The following is an 18,428-nucleotide window of genomic DNA, read 5'->3' on the forward strand; positions in this document are numbered from 1 at the left end:
CCTTCCAAGGCCTTTGCTACCCAGAACCCTACGCGCTTCAAAAAGTAGCCCTCTGTTTTGGCCTCGCCCAATCACAAGCGTCCCAGTGCCCCCGGTCGGCCAATCACAGGCGCGCTCCCCAGCTCCTCCCTTCACTCTCGCCTTGTGCGGAGTCCTTCGAATCACTAGCGATGGTCGCGGCTGCGGCACGTGCTGCCCATTTTCCCCATTTTTCTCTGACTCTCCCTCTCTTCGGGAGTTCTCTTATGACTTTGTCCTTAGTTACCCCTCCCCCGCTCTTTGCGCTGGACAATGGTGTTGCCCAGGAAACTGTATTTCGGTGCCACTGACCTCCAGGGATCAAGTTACGTGAGTCTCTTACGCGGACTGGGGAATCCAACCTTGTACGTGCAGTTGTTTGCACCGCCAGGATACACGATAGACTCCTGAGCATCACAAGGGTCTTGGATCAATGCCACGGGTGAAATTTTGCAACTTCTCAATAACCCCTTTAGTTGATTCCATTGCCGGAAAGGGTGTTCCACTTTGTGCGATTGTGTTAGTTAAACTTGAGTTAGCAGCCCTGTGGGCCTGACTTGCACAGCACATCTCAAATTCACTCATATCTTTCCTTTTCCTCACCATTGCTGTGTTCCAAGGTCCCATCATCTTTCACCTGGATACTGCTGTAGCCCTGTGAATAGTCTCCCTCATTTTCACTCTTGTCCCCTACACTCCAGCTGCCATGGATCTTATAAAGATACAAATGTAGTTCTGTCACACCCCACTCTCCTAAATCTTTCCAGGGCTCCTCATTGGCCACCTGATAAAAGGTCTAAGTACTTGGCAAAGCCTATAAAATCCCAAATACCTTTGGCTCTAGTGCTGCTACTTGGCTACCATTCTAGCTCTGGGTGTGTGGGATCCAGCCTCACTGGCTGGACCATCATTCTCTCTCCTGCCTCATTGGATATGTTCCCAATGCTAGGCCTCCTTTAACTCCAACTTATCTTTCAAACTGAGCTCAACTGGCACTTCCTCAGAGAACTATGCTCTGACTCTGAAAATCAGGTGCAATCTCCTTTAGGTAGTCATACTACCATTTCTTTTAAAGCTCTTATCACAATTTGTAAAAAATAAATAAATAAATAAATAAATAAATAAATAAATATATGTATGTCACCATAATAATATATATTATTAAATATCACCAAGGAAAAGAAAAAAAATTTTGTATTAAAATTTGCTACATTTCTAAGTGATGTGTTAACTAAAGGCTAGAAATTTATCTTGACACATGATATATATATATATATATATATATATATATATATATATATATATATATATTTTTTTTTTTTTTTTTTTTTTTTTTTTTTTTTGTATTTTTCCGAAGTTGGAAATGGGGAGGCAGTCAGACTCCTGCATGCGCTCTACCGGGGTACACCAGGCATGCCCACCAGGGGGTGATGCTCTGCCCATCTTGGGGCGTCGCTCTGCTGCAATCAGAGCCATTCTAGTGCCTGAGGCAGAGGCCACAGAGCCATCCTCAGCGCCCGGCAAACTTTGCTCCAATGGAGCCTTGGCTGCGGGAGGGGAAGAGACAGAGAGGAAGGAGAGGGGTAGGGGTGGAGAAGCAGATGGGCGCTTCTCCTGTGTGCCCTGGCCGGGAACCGAACCCGGGACTCCTGCACGCCAGGCCGACGCTCTACCACTGAGCTAACCGGCCAGGGCTGACACATGATATTTTTAACCAACACAAATTATCTCTGAAAGAAGACCTGCTCCAATTCTCTTTCTAATCTCTGTTGTCAAATGTGGCAAACAGGAGTTCTTATACCTGGCAGGTACACAAGGGCAGTCTTTCTCAAACTTTCTATCTCAGGAAACTTTTACACCCACAAAAGTGATTGAAGAATACAAAGAGTTTTTATTTATGTGGTTTTATCTATCAATATTTACCATATTCTAAATTAAAACTTGAGGACTTTAAAAATATTTAGTTATCAATTTAAGATGTCAATACTATACCCATTACATGTTACCATAACATACTTTCATGATAAAACTATGTTTTCCCCAAAGTTAGAAGAGTAGCACTGTGACTCTAATGTCTGGCTTAATAAAAAATAAAAAAAAAATGTAGTCTAATGTCTGCTTCTGCTTTCAATCTGTTGTGATTCACATGTCATATAGGCTCCAGAAAGCTTCATTTTATACTCATGAGACATTATAGTGAAGAAGGCAAATATTGTCCTAGAATTGTTATGAAAATGGTGTTAACCCTAGCAGATTCTCTAAGTCAGTCCCTGAACCACACTTTGATAAAGCCAAAAATGGGCATAAACAACGGCTGATAAAAGAGGCAAAGAAACAAATCAGGTTAGTGTTGATTTCATGCAAGATTAGTTAATCCAATCTGAATTAGCAGTTCAAAAGAAAGTCATGTGACAATCCTCTGTGACAGCAATGCACACAGTATATTGGGAGTGTGTTTTCAGCAGAAAGCACTCTTTAAAAAAATTTTTTTAAAAACAGCCTTGTTGAAGTTTATTCATCACAAGTATATAGTTAAATGAAATTCAGTGAATTCTTAATTTTTTATTAGTTTTTTATTTTAAATTGAATTTATTGCAGTGACTTTGGTTAATGAAATGATACAGGTTTTAAGTGCACAGTTCTGTAATACCTCCTCTGTATATTACCTTGTGTGTTCACTGCCCCAAGTCGAGTCTCCATCGCCATCGGTCCCCACTCCCCCCTCCTCCACCTCCCTCCACCCCCTTTCCTTCCTGCAACCCCCACACTGTTGTCTGTGTTTATAAGTTGAGTTTTAAGAAATTTATAAAGTTATGTAACCATCACTGCACTCCAGTTCCAGAACATTGTCTGACAATGTTTTGTAATTTCCAGTGATCTTATTCCTGAATATGCTGTTGTGCATGTAATTGTTTTCTTAACTTCATTGCTAGTTGGTTGTATATTGATTTTGTATTCATATTTTCATGCCTTATTGCACTGGATAGAAGCTCCAGTTCAGTGTTGAATAGAAGTAGTGAGAGCGGTCACGCTTGTTTTGTACCCAATGTTAGGGGGAATGCATTGTCTTTAGTCTTTAAGTTTGATGATAGTTGTAGGTTTTATGTAGAAGTTTTCTTCTATTCCTAGTTGATGGAGAGATTAATCATGTATGTTTTGTTGGATTTTATCAAATGCTTTTTCTACATCTATTGAATGATCATATGGCTTTCTACTTTATTTCAGGGGTCAGCAACATTTTCCAGAAAGGGCCATATAATAAATATTCTTTGGTTTTGTGAGCTATATGATAGCTGTTGCAACCAGTCAACTCTGTTGTAGCATGAAGGCAATAATAGAGAACATGTAAATGAATGGGCGTGATTGTATTTTGATAAAACTTAATTTACAGAAACAAAAAGCATACCAGATTTGGCCTGTGGGCTGTAGTTTGCTGACGCCTGCTTTATTCTATTAAGGAGAACATTACATTAATTAATACTCAGATGTTAACTTAACCTGCATTCTTGGATAAGCTTCAGCTGGTCATGTTTCATAATCCTTTTTATACATTACTGGATCCGATTCCTTTATCTTTAAAATTTTTAGCGTTTATAGTCATGAAGGGTACTGGTCTGTAGTTTCTTGTGGTATCTTGGTCTGCAGTTTTGGTGTCAGGTATAATGAGTTTCCACATGTTCCTTTCTCTTGTTTTTGAAAGGGTTTGTGTTTGACTGGTATTATTAATTCCTTAAATGTTGATAGATTCACCAGCAAAGAATGCCATCTAGGTGTGGACTATCCTTTGTAAGAAGATTTTTTAATATCTAAATTAAATAATTTAATGTCTTTATATTTCACCTTGAGGCAGTTTTATAATTTCTATGAATTTGCCCATTTCAACAAAGTTGTCAGATTGTTCACATCATGAGTTTGTTCATAATTTTCCTTTATAATCCTTTTAATTTTAGTAGGGTTCAGAATGTTTGTTCTTTCAGTCCTAATTTTGGTAACTTGTATCTTTTCTCTTTTTTCCTTGCTCATTTTATTAAAATTTTATCAACTGCACAGATCTTTTCCAAGAACCAACTATCAGTTTCCCTAATTTTCTTAATTGTTTTTCTGGTTTTTAAAAATTGGTTTCTGCTTAGTCTTTAAACTTGAATTAGGAAATTATTTTTCCCTAGCAAGTTACTCTTTTGCCTTTAATTTCTGTTGCTTAGAAATGGGTAACAATATAAGTTAAATAGAAAATCAATTCACAATCCAGATTCCACCTTTATATGGGCATGAAGATTTCAAATTCCTTCTTCAATAAACCATTCCAGCCTGACCAGGTGGTGGCTCAGTGGATAGAGCATCGGACTGGGACGTGGAGGACCCAGGTTCGAGACCCCGAGGTCGCCAGCTTGAGCGCGGGCTCATCTGGTTTGAGCAAGGCTCATCAGCTTGAACCCAAGGTCACTGGCTTGAGCAAGGGGTCAATCAGTCTGCTATAGGCCCCCGGTCAAGGCACATATGAGAAATCAATCAGTGAACAACTAAGGAACCGCAATGAAGAATTGATGTTTCTCACCTCTCCCTTCCTGTCTGTCCCTATCTGTCCCTCTCTCTGACTCTGTCTCTCCCACAAAATAAATAAATAAATAAATAAATAAAAATAAACAATTCCAGCCACGGGTGGGGGGGTATATCTGTTTGTATCAATTTTGTTCCCAATTTATGGCCCATTCAGGGCCAAATTATTATGTAGCCTTATGAATAACTCCTAGTTTGTTATGTGAACATGACTCTGTATCAATAATAATATCTATGTTATTTTAAGATCTCTCAATGCCTTGCCTTTCCTTAAAAAGGGTTAAAGCTTTCTGTGATTTCGGACCTCAGCATGTTTTATGGATGTCAAATTCATTGCATTTTTTTCATCTCTTTTATTCAGCACTGCATATCTGAAATATTGAAGCAGGTTCTCAGTTGGCTAGCTGCCTCCAGGTTTTCTTCATGTTTACTTACTCTTCACACCAGAGCCAGATTAATTTTCCATCTCTTTGTGGGTCTTCACATGTCTCCTCAATCTACCTTGCATATATTACATTCTCGCATTTATCCAAAATGTCAAATTCATCTCATCTATATGAATGACTTTCTGATCCAACCCAAATCCGATAAAATGTTGAGTGGGATTTTTCCTCTTGTTCTGAAATTATACCTAAGGCCTCAAACTGAGAACATGAGATGTGAAGTAGCCCACTTCTGAGTTCAAACAGCCACTACAAGTTTAGAGCCAGCTACTTCCCTGAAAGATATGTTTTAAAAAAAAAAGCCAGAACTTCTGATCTGATCTATGAATCACTCTCCTACCCTGAGTTGATACAGGATGGACTAGGACTGAGAGGGAGAAAGTTGCCTGGATCTGGCCAAGATTCTTGACGGGAATTACTAACCAGCAAGAAAGGAGAACATGAGAGAGCAGTTACTGGGGGGAAAATGAAGTTGTTATTTATTTTTACCCCAATGAATTGAGACTTCTAAAATCCCAGTTTCATATACAAAAAAAAAGGATTTTATCATCATAATCTCACAAGTAATATTTATTGATTGCTTTCCATGTGCCAGACACTGTTCTAGGCATAGGGGTTACAGCTTTGAAAATTATTAAGCAAGGTCCCTGTCCTCCTGGAACTTGTTAAGAGTCTGGGAGTAGCCCTGGCGGGTTGGCTCAGTGGTAGAGCGTCAGCCTGGCGTGCAGGAGTCCCGGGTTCGATTCCCAGCCAGGGCACACAGGAGAAGCGCCCATCTGCTTCTCCACCCCTCCCCCTCTCCTTCCTCTCTGTCTCTCTCTTCCCCTCTCGCAGCCGAGGCTCCATTGGAGCAAAGATGGCCCGGGTGCTGAGGATGGCTCTGTGGCCTCTGCCTCAGGCGCTAGAATGGCTCTGGTTGCAACAAAGCAACACCCCAAGATGGGCAGAGCGTCGCCCCCTGGTAGGCGTGCCGGGTGGATCCCGGTCGGGCGCATGCGGGAATCTGTCTGACTGCCTCCCCGTTTCCAGCTTCAGAAAAATACAAAAAAAAAAAAAAAGAGTCTGGGAGTAATGCTAGCTCCAGGCTGATTGATGCTCAGCGTCACCAGAAATATTTTTCTCCGTCTCTCAGAGTTTTTTCCTTTGCACAGGCGGAATTGATGAGCAGGCTTTTCCCTCTTGAAGGCAGTGTGGCCTCCAGTGTAGCAATGCTGACAGGAAGAGAGATTGTTTTTCCCAGTTATTCTAGCAAAGTGCCAGACTCTGTCGTTGACTTGGCTTGTTACAGGTGCATATCTCTGAACTGGACTGGCCAAGTCTCGGTTATTGGTGAGGCCACCGTAAATATTTGTGCAAGTGGTCAACACAAAGAGGACAAGCAGGGGCTGACATCCAGTGCAGGGCATACTTAACCAATCCTTTGACTGCACACAACTAGTTGTACTGGAGAGGGGGCCCTTTGTGTAATTCATACTGAGATACTACAGTGGTCTTGGTCATGTGCTCACCTCAGAGCAAAGGTGAGATGGGGTTATCCCACATGAACCAAATGATACGATGGTGGAGACAGGACAGATGGGGAGCCATTGCCAGAAGACAGGTAAAGGGGTGCTAGGCAGGCAAAACTATGACTGCAAAACCATGACAGAACTAGGCAGTCCATTCCTGGAAGCAGTACTGTACATTACTTCCAGCCTGAAATTTGATTAGAGTGGTTTAGAGAGGGGAAGGAGACTTTAGAGACAAATTACTCCTTCTTCTTACCCCTCCACCATGGATTTCATTTACATAATGCAGCTCTTAGTGCAAATGAAATGAGTCAGCATCAGGGAAGACAAACTGAAATATGACTTCCAGACCAAAGAAAGGCAATTACTTTTCTGTCAGCCTCAGTGAGTAAGTGATCTCCTAAGTAATAGAATTTTTAAAAAAATAGAAGTCAGTATCAAGTTAGGTCATAAATATCTATTGTGTGCAGGATTTTTTTATTTTTAATTGTGGTAAAATACATATACAATTTACCATCTTAACCATTTTAAGTGGACAGTTCAGTAGTGCAAAGTATTTTTATATTGTTGTGTAACCAATTTCTAGAACTCTTTTCATCTTTTACAAAATTGAAACTAAACAAGTTTACCTTTCCCCACTCCTCTTACCCCCTAGCAACTATCACTCATATTTATTTCCTCCTCTCTCTCTCCCTACCTCACTCCCTCCCTTTTTTTCTTTTTCTTTTGCAAGTGAGACAGAGAAAGTGACAGACAGGGACACACAGACAGAAAAGGGAAAGGGATGAGACGCATCAATTGTTAGTTGTGGCACTTCGGTTGTTCATTGATTGCTTTCACATACATGCCTTGACCAGGGTGAAGGGCTCCAGCTGAGCCAGTGACCCCTTGCTCATGCCATTGACCTTGAGCTCAAGCCAGCAACCTTTGGGCTCAAGTCAGTGGTCATGGGATCAGTCTATGAGCCCATGCTCAAGCTGGCAACCCCACGCTCAAGCTGGCAACCCTGTGCTCAAGCTGGTGAGCCCACACTCAAGCTGGGGAGCCCACACTCAGGCTGGTGAGCCCACACTCAAGCTGGTGAGCCCACACTCAGGCTGGTGAGCCCACACTCAAGCTGGTGAGCCCACACTTAAGCTGGTGAGCCCCCAGGATGGTGACCTCTGGGTTTTGAACCTAGGTTTTCAGCAGCATCCCAGGTTGATGCTCTATCCACTGCACCACCACCTGGTCAGGCTAACTCTATTTTCTTTCTCTATGAATATGACTACTCTAAGCACTTCATTGTGTATCTGGAATCATACAGTATTTGTCCTTTTGTGATAAACATCATTACCCACTCCCTTCTCCTTGACCCTAGCACAGACCAGTCTTATTACTAAAAGGACTTGGAGTGGGGAGGTCCTGAGTCTGCTCTTTCACTCTGCCCCCACTCCAACAACCTGGAATGGAGGTGGGAGGATCTCCTGGTCTGTGATCCTCTGGATCATCCTCTTTTCAAGGCTTAATTCCCATCTCATTGAGGGGTGGGCTGCAGGTAGGGAAGCAGAGGCCTCCTCGTGTGATTGGTCTTCAATCTGGTGGTGGGAGGTCTTTTCCTTCTTTGGCAAGGTGCACAGTTGTCCTGATGCCTTTTTTTGCATAGCCAGATCCTCCTAGGATCCCTTGAAGAGGAGTAGCCATAGCTCCCTTTGGCTCTTCTAGCTCTGTCTCCAAACCCTCTTCAGGAGGGGTGACTTCATAGACAACTCTCAGCTCCTGCTCCAGAAACCTCAGTGTGATGTAGTCAGTAGTCTCTACCTACTCATACACCCCAAACTTGGAAGCAGGAGACGACACCCATCAGGATCTTCCAGTGACTCTCTTGGTGTCTTCCTATAGTGACAGCACCAGGAAAATGCAGCAGCTTCCCAGCTGGCAAGTGAGGAAGCAGTCCTCCCTTCTTGCCTGCTCTTGAAGCCCCCCCCCCCCAACGACTTGTCCTGGGGGAAGGAAGTAACAGCCTGTTGCTGTGACATATTGAGATATACGGTAGGATGCATCCTATACATGGGGAAATATGGTATATATTATATATATTTTTACACTTAGACTTAATATGTACTTATTTATATCTTCTATATATCTATATTTCTCCCAGGATGGAGGTACTAGAAAATGGTAATAGTAATTGCCTAAAGTAGGGAATTAGGAGGAGTTAGCAAGAGACTGACTTTTTACCACATATCCTTTTATATTGTTTGAATAATTTTCTTGAGGATAAGAATAATAATGTAAGTAATGGATTCAAAAAAGCTTTATAAATCATAAAGCATAATACAAATAATAGGGTTTTATCAATACTATATCAACCAGCATCAAGAAATAAAATACTGGCCTGACTAGGTGGTGGCGCAGTGGATAGAGCGTCGGACTGGGATGCGGAAGGACCCAGGTTCGAGACCCCGAGGTCGCCAGCTTGAGCGCGGGCTCATCTGGTTTGAGCAAAGAGCTCACCAGCTTAGACCCAAGGTCGCTGGCTCCAGCAGGGGGTTACTCGTCTGCTGAAGGCCCGCGGTCAGGGCACATGTGAGAAAGCAATCAACGAACAACTAAGAAGTCGCAACGCGCAACGAGAAACTGATGATTGATGCTTCTCATCTCTCTCCATTCCTGTCTGTCTGTCCCTGTCTATCTCTGCCTCTGTAAAAAAAAAAAGAAATAAAATACTGGGTCTCTGATCATCTAATTGTGAGAAGGTTGACTAAGTTAATTTAGTATGTCCATATGTTGGAATAAGATCAATTTTTCTTTGACTAATGACATTTGAAAATGCTCAAGGTGAGTGGGAAAATATAAAACATTGCATAGGTGTATGATTACAATTTGTGTGCTCCCTGTGTAAACATACATATAGAAAGAGAAAAAAAGACTGGAAGGAAGCTCCAATACTTTGGCATGGAGAGGGGAGATCTGAAGTATTAATATATTTTTCTGTATTTTTAATTTTTCTATTAAGTAAATAAATAATATTTAGAAAAAAATCACAAAACTTCAAACTTAGGAATAAATTATTTTAAATTTCGTCAAAGTGATTTGTTGTAGGACAGGACAAAAGCCAGCAGCCACAGCTCGTGCGAACAAAAGACTGGAATCCTCCACCAAGCCCGGAAGTGGATCAAGGACTACAAAGAGAGGCGAGAAAGATGCGGACCTCCACAAAGGCTAGAGCGGCCACGCAAAGACATAGGAACTTCCGGGGCGGGGATCTCCTTTCCTTTACCTTCCGCGTGGCAGGGTTGGGGCGGGAATGTGGGCAGCTTGCAACGTGAAGATTCGCGATTGCTTGGCTTCCACTGATGTCACTTTGAAACGGTGCTTGAAATTAAGGGCGACCATGGCAAAGAGCAAGTTCGAGTACGTGCGGGACTTCGAGGCTGACGACACTTGCCTGCCACAATGCTGGGTGGTTGTGCGACTGGATGGCAGGAATTTCCATCGGTGAGTGAGCTCGGCTCTGGGCTGTGAGGTCCGCCTGCATTTCCGGGGAAAGCCAAGCGCTCTGATCTCAGGCCTCGTGGTCACCGCGGTAACGCGGCAGCCAATGAGCGCGCGGCATTGAGCGTCGGTCTACATGTTGGCTAAGATGTATTTGGACGCGAGCTGGTCAAGGTAGTGAAAAGGGCTGGTGTTCCCCTGGTGAGTAACTCGGAGCAGAGACCTGTTAGCAAGGACCTTGTGGGAAAAAATCACTCTCGGACACACTGCTTCAGCTCTTCAGCAAATTGCCCAGCTATTTTAGAGTGCTGACTCTTCAGAGGCCTATTTAGGCCTTGCCGTGGACAACATTTAGCAGTATGTACTTGCTTCATTTTTAGTAACAGACCACACGGACTGGGCTCAGGAGGAAAACCAAATCAGACAATAGGTAGAAAAAAGGGGAACAAAGATGGGAATTTACTTTTTTAAAGTGCTATTTTAATAACGATTATTATAACATTTATTGAACACTTCTAGGGAGCCAGACATATTTACATTTAACTTCGCCTAATCTTCAGGGCATTTTTACAGAGATTTTTATCCCAATTTTATATAAAAGGGAATTGAGGCTTAGATATTATGTCCCCTTTTCTCAGTTGTTCAGGACAAGAAAAACCTGAATTCTTAAGGCAGTGGATTGGGTTGTGGCTAGTGGAAGGTTAGCACTCACAGCACTATTACAGTACCGTCTTTAAGCAGCGTCTTTGATCCAGAGTGTTCATGACAAGCTCTCTTGTCATCCATGCCCTTTTCCCTTTCTCTCGTGAAGGTTTTCTGAGAAACACAACTTTGCAAAACCTAATGACAGCCGTGCTCTCCACCTAATGACCAAATGTGCTCAGACCGTAATGGAAGAACTAGAGGATATTGTGATCGCATATGGACAGAGTGATGAGTACAGCTTTGTGTTCAAGCGGAAAAGCACTTGGTTTAAAAGGAGAGCCAGGTAATTCCCTAGCCCTACCAGAACTGAACAGGGACCCCTCTGGAACCATAAATTCACATTACATCCTACAAAGAAAACATGGACACTAGTAAGTTACTTACAGGGCTAGAAGGTGAGGCAAGCCACATTTTAAGTATGTGACTGAAATATTAAATAGTTTTTCTTGGCCCAACATATTTTATCTCTAGGTTTGCTGGCCAGTTTGTGTAATCTCTCTGTTGCACCCACGGGCCCTATCATGGTGTTGAGTTAATGTCATGTATTTTCTCTTTTCTTGCTCCACCCGTTGTGCTTTATACCTGCAAGTAAGTTCATGACTCACGTCGCCTCCCAGTTCGCTTCCAGTTACGTGTTTTATTGGCGGGATTACTTTGAGGACCAGCCCCTTCTGTACCCCCCAGGCTTTGATGGAAGAGTTGTGGTGTATCCTAACAACCAGACCTTAAAGGACTACCTCAGTTGGCGGCAAGCAGATTGTAAGTGAAAAGAATTAAACATCTAATTAAACCAACAATTCCATACTTTGGAAGTGGTGATCTGGAACAAGTTTGGTTCATGTAGTTTTGTTTGGAATGAAATAGTCCAAAAAAATTTTAAATTAGTTGAAAGTGAGAATTTGGGAGATTTCATATAAATAGCCCTATTTCCAACTTTTTTTTTCTTTTTTAATCAGAAGATCTGGCAGTACTAGGTCTATATTCCCACTTAGTATTGGACAGAACCTGTGCAGTGACTGCTGTCTTTACACACACACACCACAGTTTCTAACATTCCCTGTTCCCCTGCTGGGAGGGGTCACCTACTCAGTGGGTGTGAGTGTGAGACTTTTTCTCATTTGGTGTATCTTGATTTTGCCAGGAGAGCGGGAAAACAGATAGGAATAATGTCAATCACGTAACTTTGAAAGTATCCCTATGCTGAGTACACAAGTTAACAGATTTGTGGAAAGTATAACCGAAATGACAGGATATAAAACTGATAGGAAATGAGTTTGTTTCTGGTAGCTCACTTCCCCCCATGTGTCCTGTGTATTCTTTTGGGCAGGTCACTAAATATCTCTGACATCTCTTTAGTTTAAAGAGGATAGATTTGGGATCTAGCATTCTGTAAAGCATGAATACCGAATAGAGATTATGTATGTATAAACTGCTATTTGTTCTCCCCACAGGTCATATCAATAATCTTTATAATACAGTTTTCTGGGCACTCGTACAGCAGTCTGGACTGACACCAGTACAAGCCCAAGGGAGATTACAGGTATAAAGATCTTACTGCATTAATGCTTAACTCGAGAGTTTTCTGTGGGCTTGCCCACAATGTTCTGCATTCTTTTAAAGCTCTCTTTACAGCCTTGTTTTGAAAGTGTATAAAAACCATCTTAGTAGCAGCTCTGCTGCTTGCTTGCTCTGTGACACTGTATGAGTCACTGATCCCTGAGCCTCAGTGTCCTCAGTTGGAAAATGGAATCAGTGACATTGGCTCTGCATTCCCACGTGGAAAGGCTTGGCTGGAGCTGAGTGGCGGCTGCCCTCCCTAGACAGGGCATGAGCTCTTCTTTTCTGTCAGTCTCACCTGGCCTCTTCCCTCATTGCTCTTCCCTGCTTGGCTCCTCTGGTTTCGTGGGCCTCTGACCCGTGTGTATTTTAAAGGATGCTGGCCTGTCCTGTGGTGGTGCAGTAGATCAAGCATCGACCTGGAACTCTGAGGTCGCTGGTTCAAAACCCTAGGCTTGCCTGGTCAAGGCACATATGAGAGTTGATGCTTTCTGCTCCTCCCCCCTTTCTCTCTCTCTCAAAAAAAAAAAGTGAATAAAAAAAAAGAATCTAGATGCTGGAAGTCAAGTAATTGTACTCAAAGCGTGCTTCTGTTTAATTTTATTCTCTCTGCCTTAGTTTTTTATAGGTTAAATGTGGAAAATAATAGTTTCTGTCTAATGGGTTTATGGTGAAAATTAAATGGCATAATGTAAAACACACAGGATAGCACAAAGCACGTTGCTTTTCTTAGATAACAGTGCTACTTGTAGGATGAGTACTCTGAAATGAGGTTATGTATTGTAAAAGCTCCTGATACAGTGCCTGGCACTTTATAGTTATTCAGTGAATGGTTGCCATTGCTAATAGTGGTGATGAAGATTTACATATAAGAATATTAATAGGTCTATCCAGTTTGGAAGAGCCAAGTTTAGATTTTGGTTCTTCTTAGAAGAATAAGAACTATAGTCTTGGGCAATTTATATAAACTTTCTAAGCTTCAGAGTTCTCATGTCTAAAATGGAGATGGTTATGAGGGTCAAATAAGAAAATACACATAACATATCCAGTACAGAGTAGATAGTCTCACTGTTAATTCCTGTTATCCACCACAGTCATTACTTGTAAAGCCATTGTTTGTTTTTTACTACATTCAATATTATTCTGTATTAGTCTCAGGTATACAAACAGCATAGTGGTTAGCAGAAGAGAATTTTATGAATTTTTACATCTAAAGATTTGAACTGCTCTTAAAATCATGCAAAAGTCTTGAGTATCAAAAGATATTTGATAAGGCACTTCACTTCTTGATTTGTTTGTAGAAGGTTAGGTAGAGGGTGGAATGTAGGGTTAGGGGAGAGAGAAAATATACAAAGCTTTGTCTATCTGTTTTTCTTTCCTTAGGGAACTCTTGCAGCAGACAAGAATGAGATTTTGTTTTCTGAATTTAACATCAATTACAATAATGAGCCGCTGATATATAGAAAAGGGACTCTGCTGATATGGCAAAAGGTAATGGTGTTGTGTCCCAAGAAAATGGAGATCAGGAAAGAAGAGAGTCTGAGCCCACCCCACGGCTGTCTTTCCTGCAGCCTGTGTGCTGATAGGACTGCAGTTATTAACACAGATTAGATCCTTTCCAGAATGAGAATGCTATAGGTTACTATTTCTGTGGGGTTTTTTGTTTGTTTGTCTTTTTGTGTTTTTTGTTTTTTTTTTTTTTTTGGTTCGTCCATGCTCATTGTATCAGTTTGCCAGTGAACTTTGTGATCTTAAATTTCCTCTGTGAGTAGGATCACCGAATTTTAGAACTAGTACCCTTATTTTTGGTGTCAAGCTCTCCTCAAATCAAATAAAACCCTGATTGCAGTACATAGATAATGATTTTTGCATTCATAGAACATTCTAGAGAATACTTTCTGCCATACTGGATACTGCCATTAAGTGGTCTGTGCATCCTGTGACAGAATGAGGCCACAAGAGATGTTGATATGAGTGTTCTGACTCTTGCAGAATAATCCTGAGACTCCCCAGACATTCATACTAACCTTAATATTCTGTAATGAGTGTGTATGTACATTTCCCTAAATCCTTAACTCTGCCAGTATTTTCTGTCTGTACCAGCTCCTGATCATAATGACTCCTCTAAATTCATTTCCTTCAATCCAAAGTAGTTTTTCTGAAATGAATGTTTTCAAGTACTAAGGGGAACCTTGAGAGCTCATCATTCCACTAACAGCGTCAGCACTTTTATTAGTATTTTTAAAGCACATTTGTTCTTTGGCACAGATTTGGGTACTTACTGCAGACAGGAGAACAAAAATACCATTAATTCTAGAGTTATTGCTAACAAGGAACAAGAAGTCTCCTTGGTTCCTAAGATGTTCTTTCTGAAAGTGTTTTAATTGTAAAGGAACTAGTGTATGCTGAGATATGTGTGTATGTGTCTGTTTATCTCCTGATGAATACATATATATATATATATATATATATATATATATATATATATGTCAAAAGTATATAAAGTAAGAAAGCAAACCTCACTCACATCTTCCCCTTTCCTCCAAACCCACTCTCGAGTTAACAATGTCAATATTTTAACTTACCTACAGGTGGGTGAAGTCACAACAAAAGAAGTTAAGCTGCCAGCAGAAATGGAAGGGAAAAAGATGTCAGTGACCCGAACCAGGACTAAGCCAGTGCCCTTGCACTGCGACATCATTGGGGATGCTTTCTGGAAGGAACACCCTGAGATCCTAGATGAAGACAGCTGACCCTTGGCTTTTCTGTCTTGCTGTGCTTAACCAAGGAAGGCCCCCCCAAGTCTTCAGGCCTTGGGTGGCCCTGGCATCCCTACCACACAGACAGTGTTCCAGGAGTGACATGACTCTGGTTGGGAGGCGAACAGGGAAGGAAGGCATGGATGGGGTGAAATATCTTGTTCTACTTTAAGTGGAACATTTTTTTTTTTTACAGTGTTGGAACATAGTTCCTTTGGAAGAAGTGCATTATTTTAAAATTGTGGTACTATTTTTATAAAGCAAGACTGTTTTATGCCTTGCAGAATGAATCGAGTTTAAATTGTGGCATAAGACTTAACAGAAACCTGCCAACCTCTTTTTACTATGATGGAAGATGAGCCCCAAATATACTCTTGTGCACCTGTTCTTAACGAGAGAATCCAGTGACCTGAAATCTCACCTTCCCCACCCATCTGCTTGCATTCATCTTTGGCAGACCTGAAGTAAATATAGGTTGATGCCTGCAGTATGTCTCTGAATTCAGGAATTCCAGGGAAAACTCAGAGCTTTGTGTCAGTCTCCAAGTTGGCAACCTTGGCTGAACAAATGAATAGGTTGGATGTCCTTAAACATTCCTTAGATTGATTTTGTGGAATTAATCAGCATGATCATCATCATCATCATCTTGCCTGGTGTATTGTTTGCAAGGTCATTTATCTCTTTCTAAGAATTATGTGTGTACTTGAGAGAGAAAATATGTGAGAACGAGTGAATGAGAGGGAGAAACATCCACTCCTTGTCCTTTAGATACTTGTTTTAAAAGTTACCCTGTCACCTGTTGGAGTTCCTGAAGAAGGTTTTCGGATAGCCTCTGTATAACTAGAACAGTGACATTTGAATGGGACAGCAGAGGGGTCAACACTCCCCTTGGGAGGTTACAGGCGGCAGGTGGCAAAGGAGTCCTGACAGCTCCACCTGCTGATGGCCAGTGGAGACGGGATGGGTGAGGTGCCCAGAGAACTGCAGTCATTTCCTGTTGCCAAGCTGTAGGCCTCTGAAACGGGGAGGTGGTGGGGACAGGTGGGGAAAAAACTCACATTGCCTCTTGTCCTCATTTCATATTTTAGAGGAAAGAAGTTATTTGGCTCATTAAGAATTAATTAAGAGACAGCCCATGTCCCAGTGCCTAGTCTTGCATTGCAGAATTTACAGCCAAGAAGAAAACATAGTTTTGAAAGAGTGACGGCTGGTCTTATTCCCTCACCAATTGATACTCCATCTGTTGACACCGTGTTTTCCCTTCCTGTTCTCACTCCACAGAAATAGACGTGGCTTGGCTTGTGTTTAGTAATTGATCAACTCTGAGAAGAAAAATAAAAGGTTTCCATTTTCTTGGCTTAATTTCTCATTTATTATTCTCCTGCAAATGCAGTGTCTGAATCCAACCTGTGTGTGTGTGTCTACATAAATCAGAATACACATACCTTTCATCACAGCAGTGGTTTCCAGACTTCTGGATGCAAAAATTTACTTGGAATGCTTGTTTAAAATGCTGAATTTATATTCCCCCATAAAGATTTGAGGTTCAGTAATCTGGGTTTTAATCCCAAAGGCTTCTGATGCCTATGGTGATAATATGCCGTATTTTGGGCCACAAGGTATACTGTGAGGCCAAATGAAGCAATAAGATAATGTAGCTCTTGACACAAATGTAAGTGGTAAGTATAACATTTCATATCAAAATTATAGGAATCAAGTTACAACTTTTCAAGACAAAACCAAAGAAATGTACTTTCTGTGGATGCTATGTGATACTACAAAGGTTATTGATTTTTTCATATGACTGGGACAAGCACTTGTTCCTTGAATTGTCAGCAATTTGCAGCTTTGAGTTTTTTGTTTTGGCACAGGGTTTTAAGCAAATGAATAGCCTAGGCTTAACATTCATGTCATAACTAAATCTGTAAATTAGGCGATATTTCTTGTCCAATTTGAGATGCTTCTGTTCACCCCCACCAATATGTCACTTGCTACTCAATCACGATAATTGAGTTTGCATCTCATTTGCATAATTGAACAACTTTCTTTGACTTGTCATTTGCTTTTCTGATGTTCTTGTTGAATAAAAAAAAATTGGGCCCTGGCCGGTTGGCTCAGCGGTAGAGCGTTGGCCTGGCGTGCGGGGGGACCCGGGTTCGATTCCCGGCCAGGGCACACAGGAGAAGCGCCCATTTGCTTCTCCACCCCCTCCCTCCTTCCTCTCTGTCTCTCTCTTCCCCTCCCACAGCCAAGGTTCCATTGGAGCAAAGATGGCCTGGGCGCTGGGGATGGCTCCTTGACCTCTGCCCCAGGTGCTAGAGTGGCTCTGGTCTTGGCAGAGCGACGCCCCCTGGTGGGCAGAGCTTCGCCCCTGGTGGGCGTGCCGGATGGATTCCGGTCGGGCGCATGCAGGAGTCTGTCTGACTGTCTCTCCCCGTTTCCAGCTTCAGAAAAATACAAAAAAAAAAAAAAAAAAAAATCAAACGCTTCTTTTTTTCTTACTGCTTCATATTTATTTTGAAATATCCCATAGTTTTTGTGAGCAGTTTACTTAGGAGTTCCATGCTTGATGGTTTTATATATGTATTCATTCCAATGTATATTACAATTGTATACTGGTTTTCATCTTGCTCTCTAAGAGAATAGTAGTCTCTTGGGCTTTCTTTTCAAATCTAAAGAAACTAAGATGTACAGAAAAGCAACTGGTATAGTGTTCATACTGGTTGCTAGTTTCTGAGAGTGGTGGCAGTTGGATTTTTGTGGCCTGTTAGTCACTGGAATATCTTACCTCTGCTGGATGAGGGGATAATACCTGGGCTTTTCGTACAGACTCATTTTAATATCAAAAAACAAAAAACTGCCTGACCAGGCGGCAGCACAGTGGATAGAGCATCGGACTGGGATGCGGAGGACCCAGGTTCGAGACCCTGAAGTCGCCAGCTTGAGCGTGGGCTCATCTGGTTTGAGCAAAGCTCACCAGCTTGGACCCAAGGTCACTGGCTTGAGCAAGGGGTTACTCAGTCTGCTGAAGGCCCGTGGTCAAGGCACATATGAGAAAGCAATCAATGAACAACTAAAGTGCCACAATGAAAAACCGATGATTGATGCTTCTCATCTCTCTCCGTTCCTGTCTGTCTGTCCCTATCTATCCCTCTCTGACTCGCTCTCTGTCTCTGTAAAAAACAAAACAAAACAAAACAAAAAATGGCCTGACTAGGAGGTGGCACAGTGGGATAGAGCATCGGACTGGGATGCGGAGGACTCAGGTTCGAGACCCTGAGGTCGCCAGCTTGAGCTCAGGCTCATCAGGTTTGAGCAAAAGCTCACCAGCTTGGACCCAAAGTCATTGGCTTGAGCAAAGGGTTACCCGGTCTGCTGAAGGCCCACAATCAAGGCACATGAGA

At 42.0% G+C, this 18,428-nt stretch overlaps 1 protein-coding gene across 1 annotated transcript; it reads left to right on the forward strand.

The window, feature by feature from the left end:
- The first annotated feature begins 9,774 nt into the window (after positions 1-9,774).
- On the forward strand, positions 9,775-16,386 carry THG1L (tRNA-histidine guanylyltransferase 1 like). Its single transcript, XM_066342980.1, has 6 exons — positions 9,775-10,006; positions 10,815-10,991; positions 11,298-11,467; positions 12,160-12,248; positions 13,649-13,756; positions 14,857-16,386. Exons 1-6 carry the CDS (start codon positions 9,816-9,818, stop codon positions 15,016-15,018), a joined length of 897 nt encoding a protein of 298 aa, XP_066199077.1. The 5' UTR covers positions 9,775-9,815; the 3' UTR covers positions 15,019-16,386.
- Positions 16,387-18,428: the final 2,042 nt, after the last annotated feature.

Source organism: Saccopteryx leptura, chromosome 6, assembly GCF_036850995.1.
Source record: "Saccopteryx leptura isolate mSacLep1 chromosome 6, mSacLep1_pri_phased_curated, whole genome shotgun sequence".
NCBI lineage: Eukaryota > Metazoa > Chordata > Mammalia > Chiroptera > Emballonuridae > Saccopteryx > Saccopteryx leptura.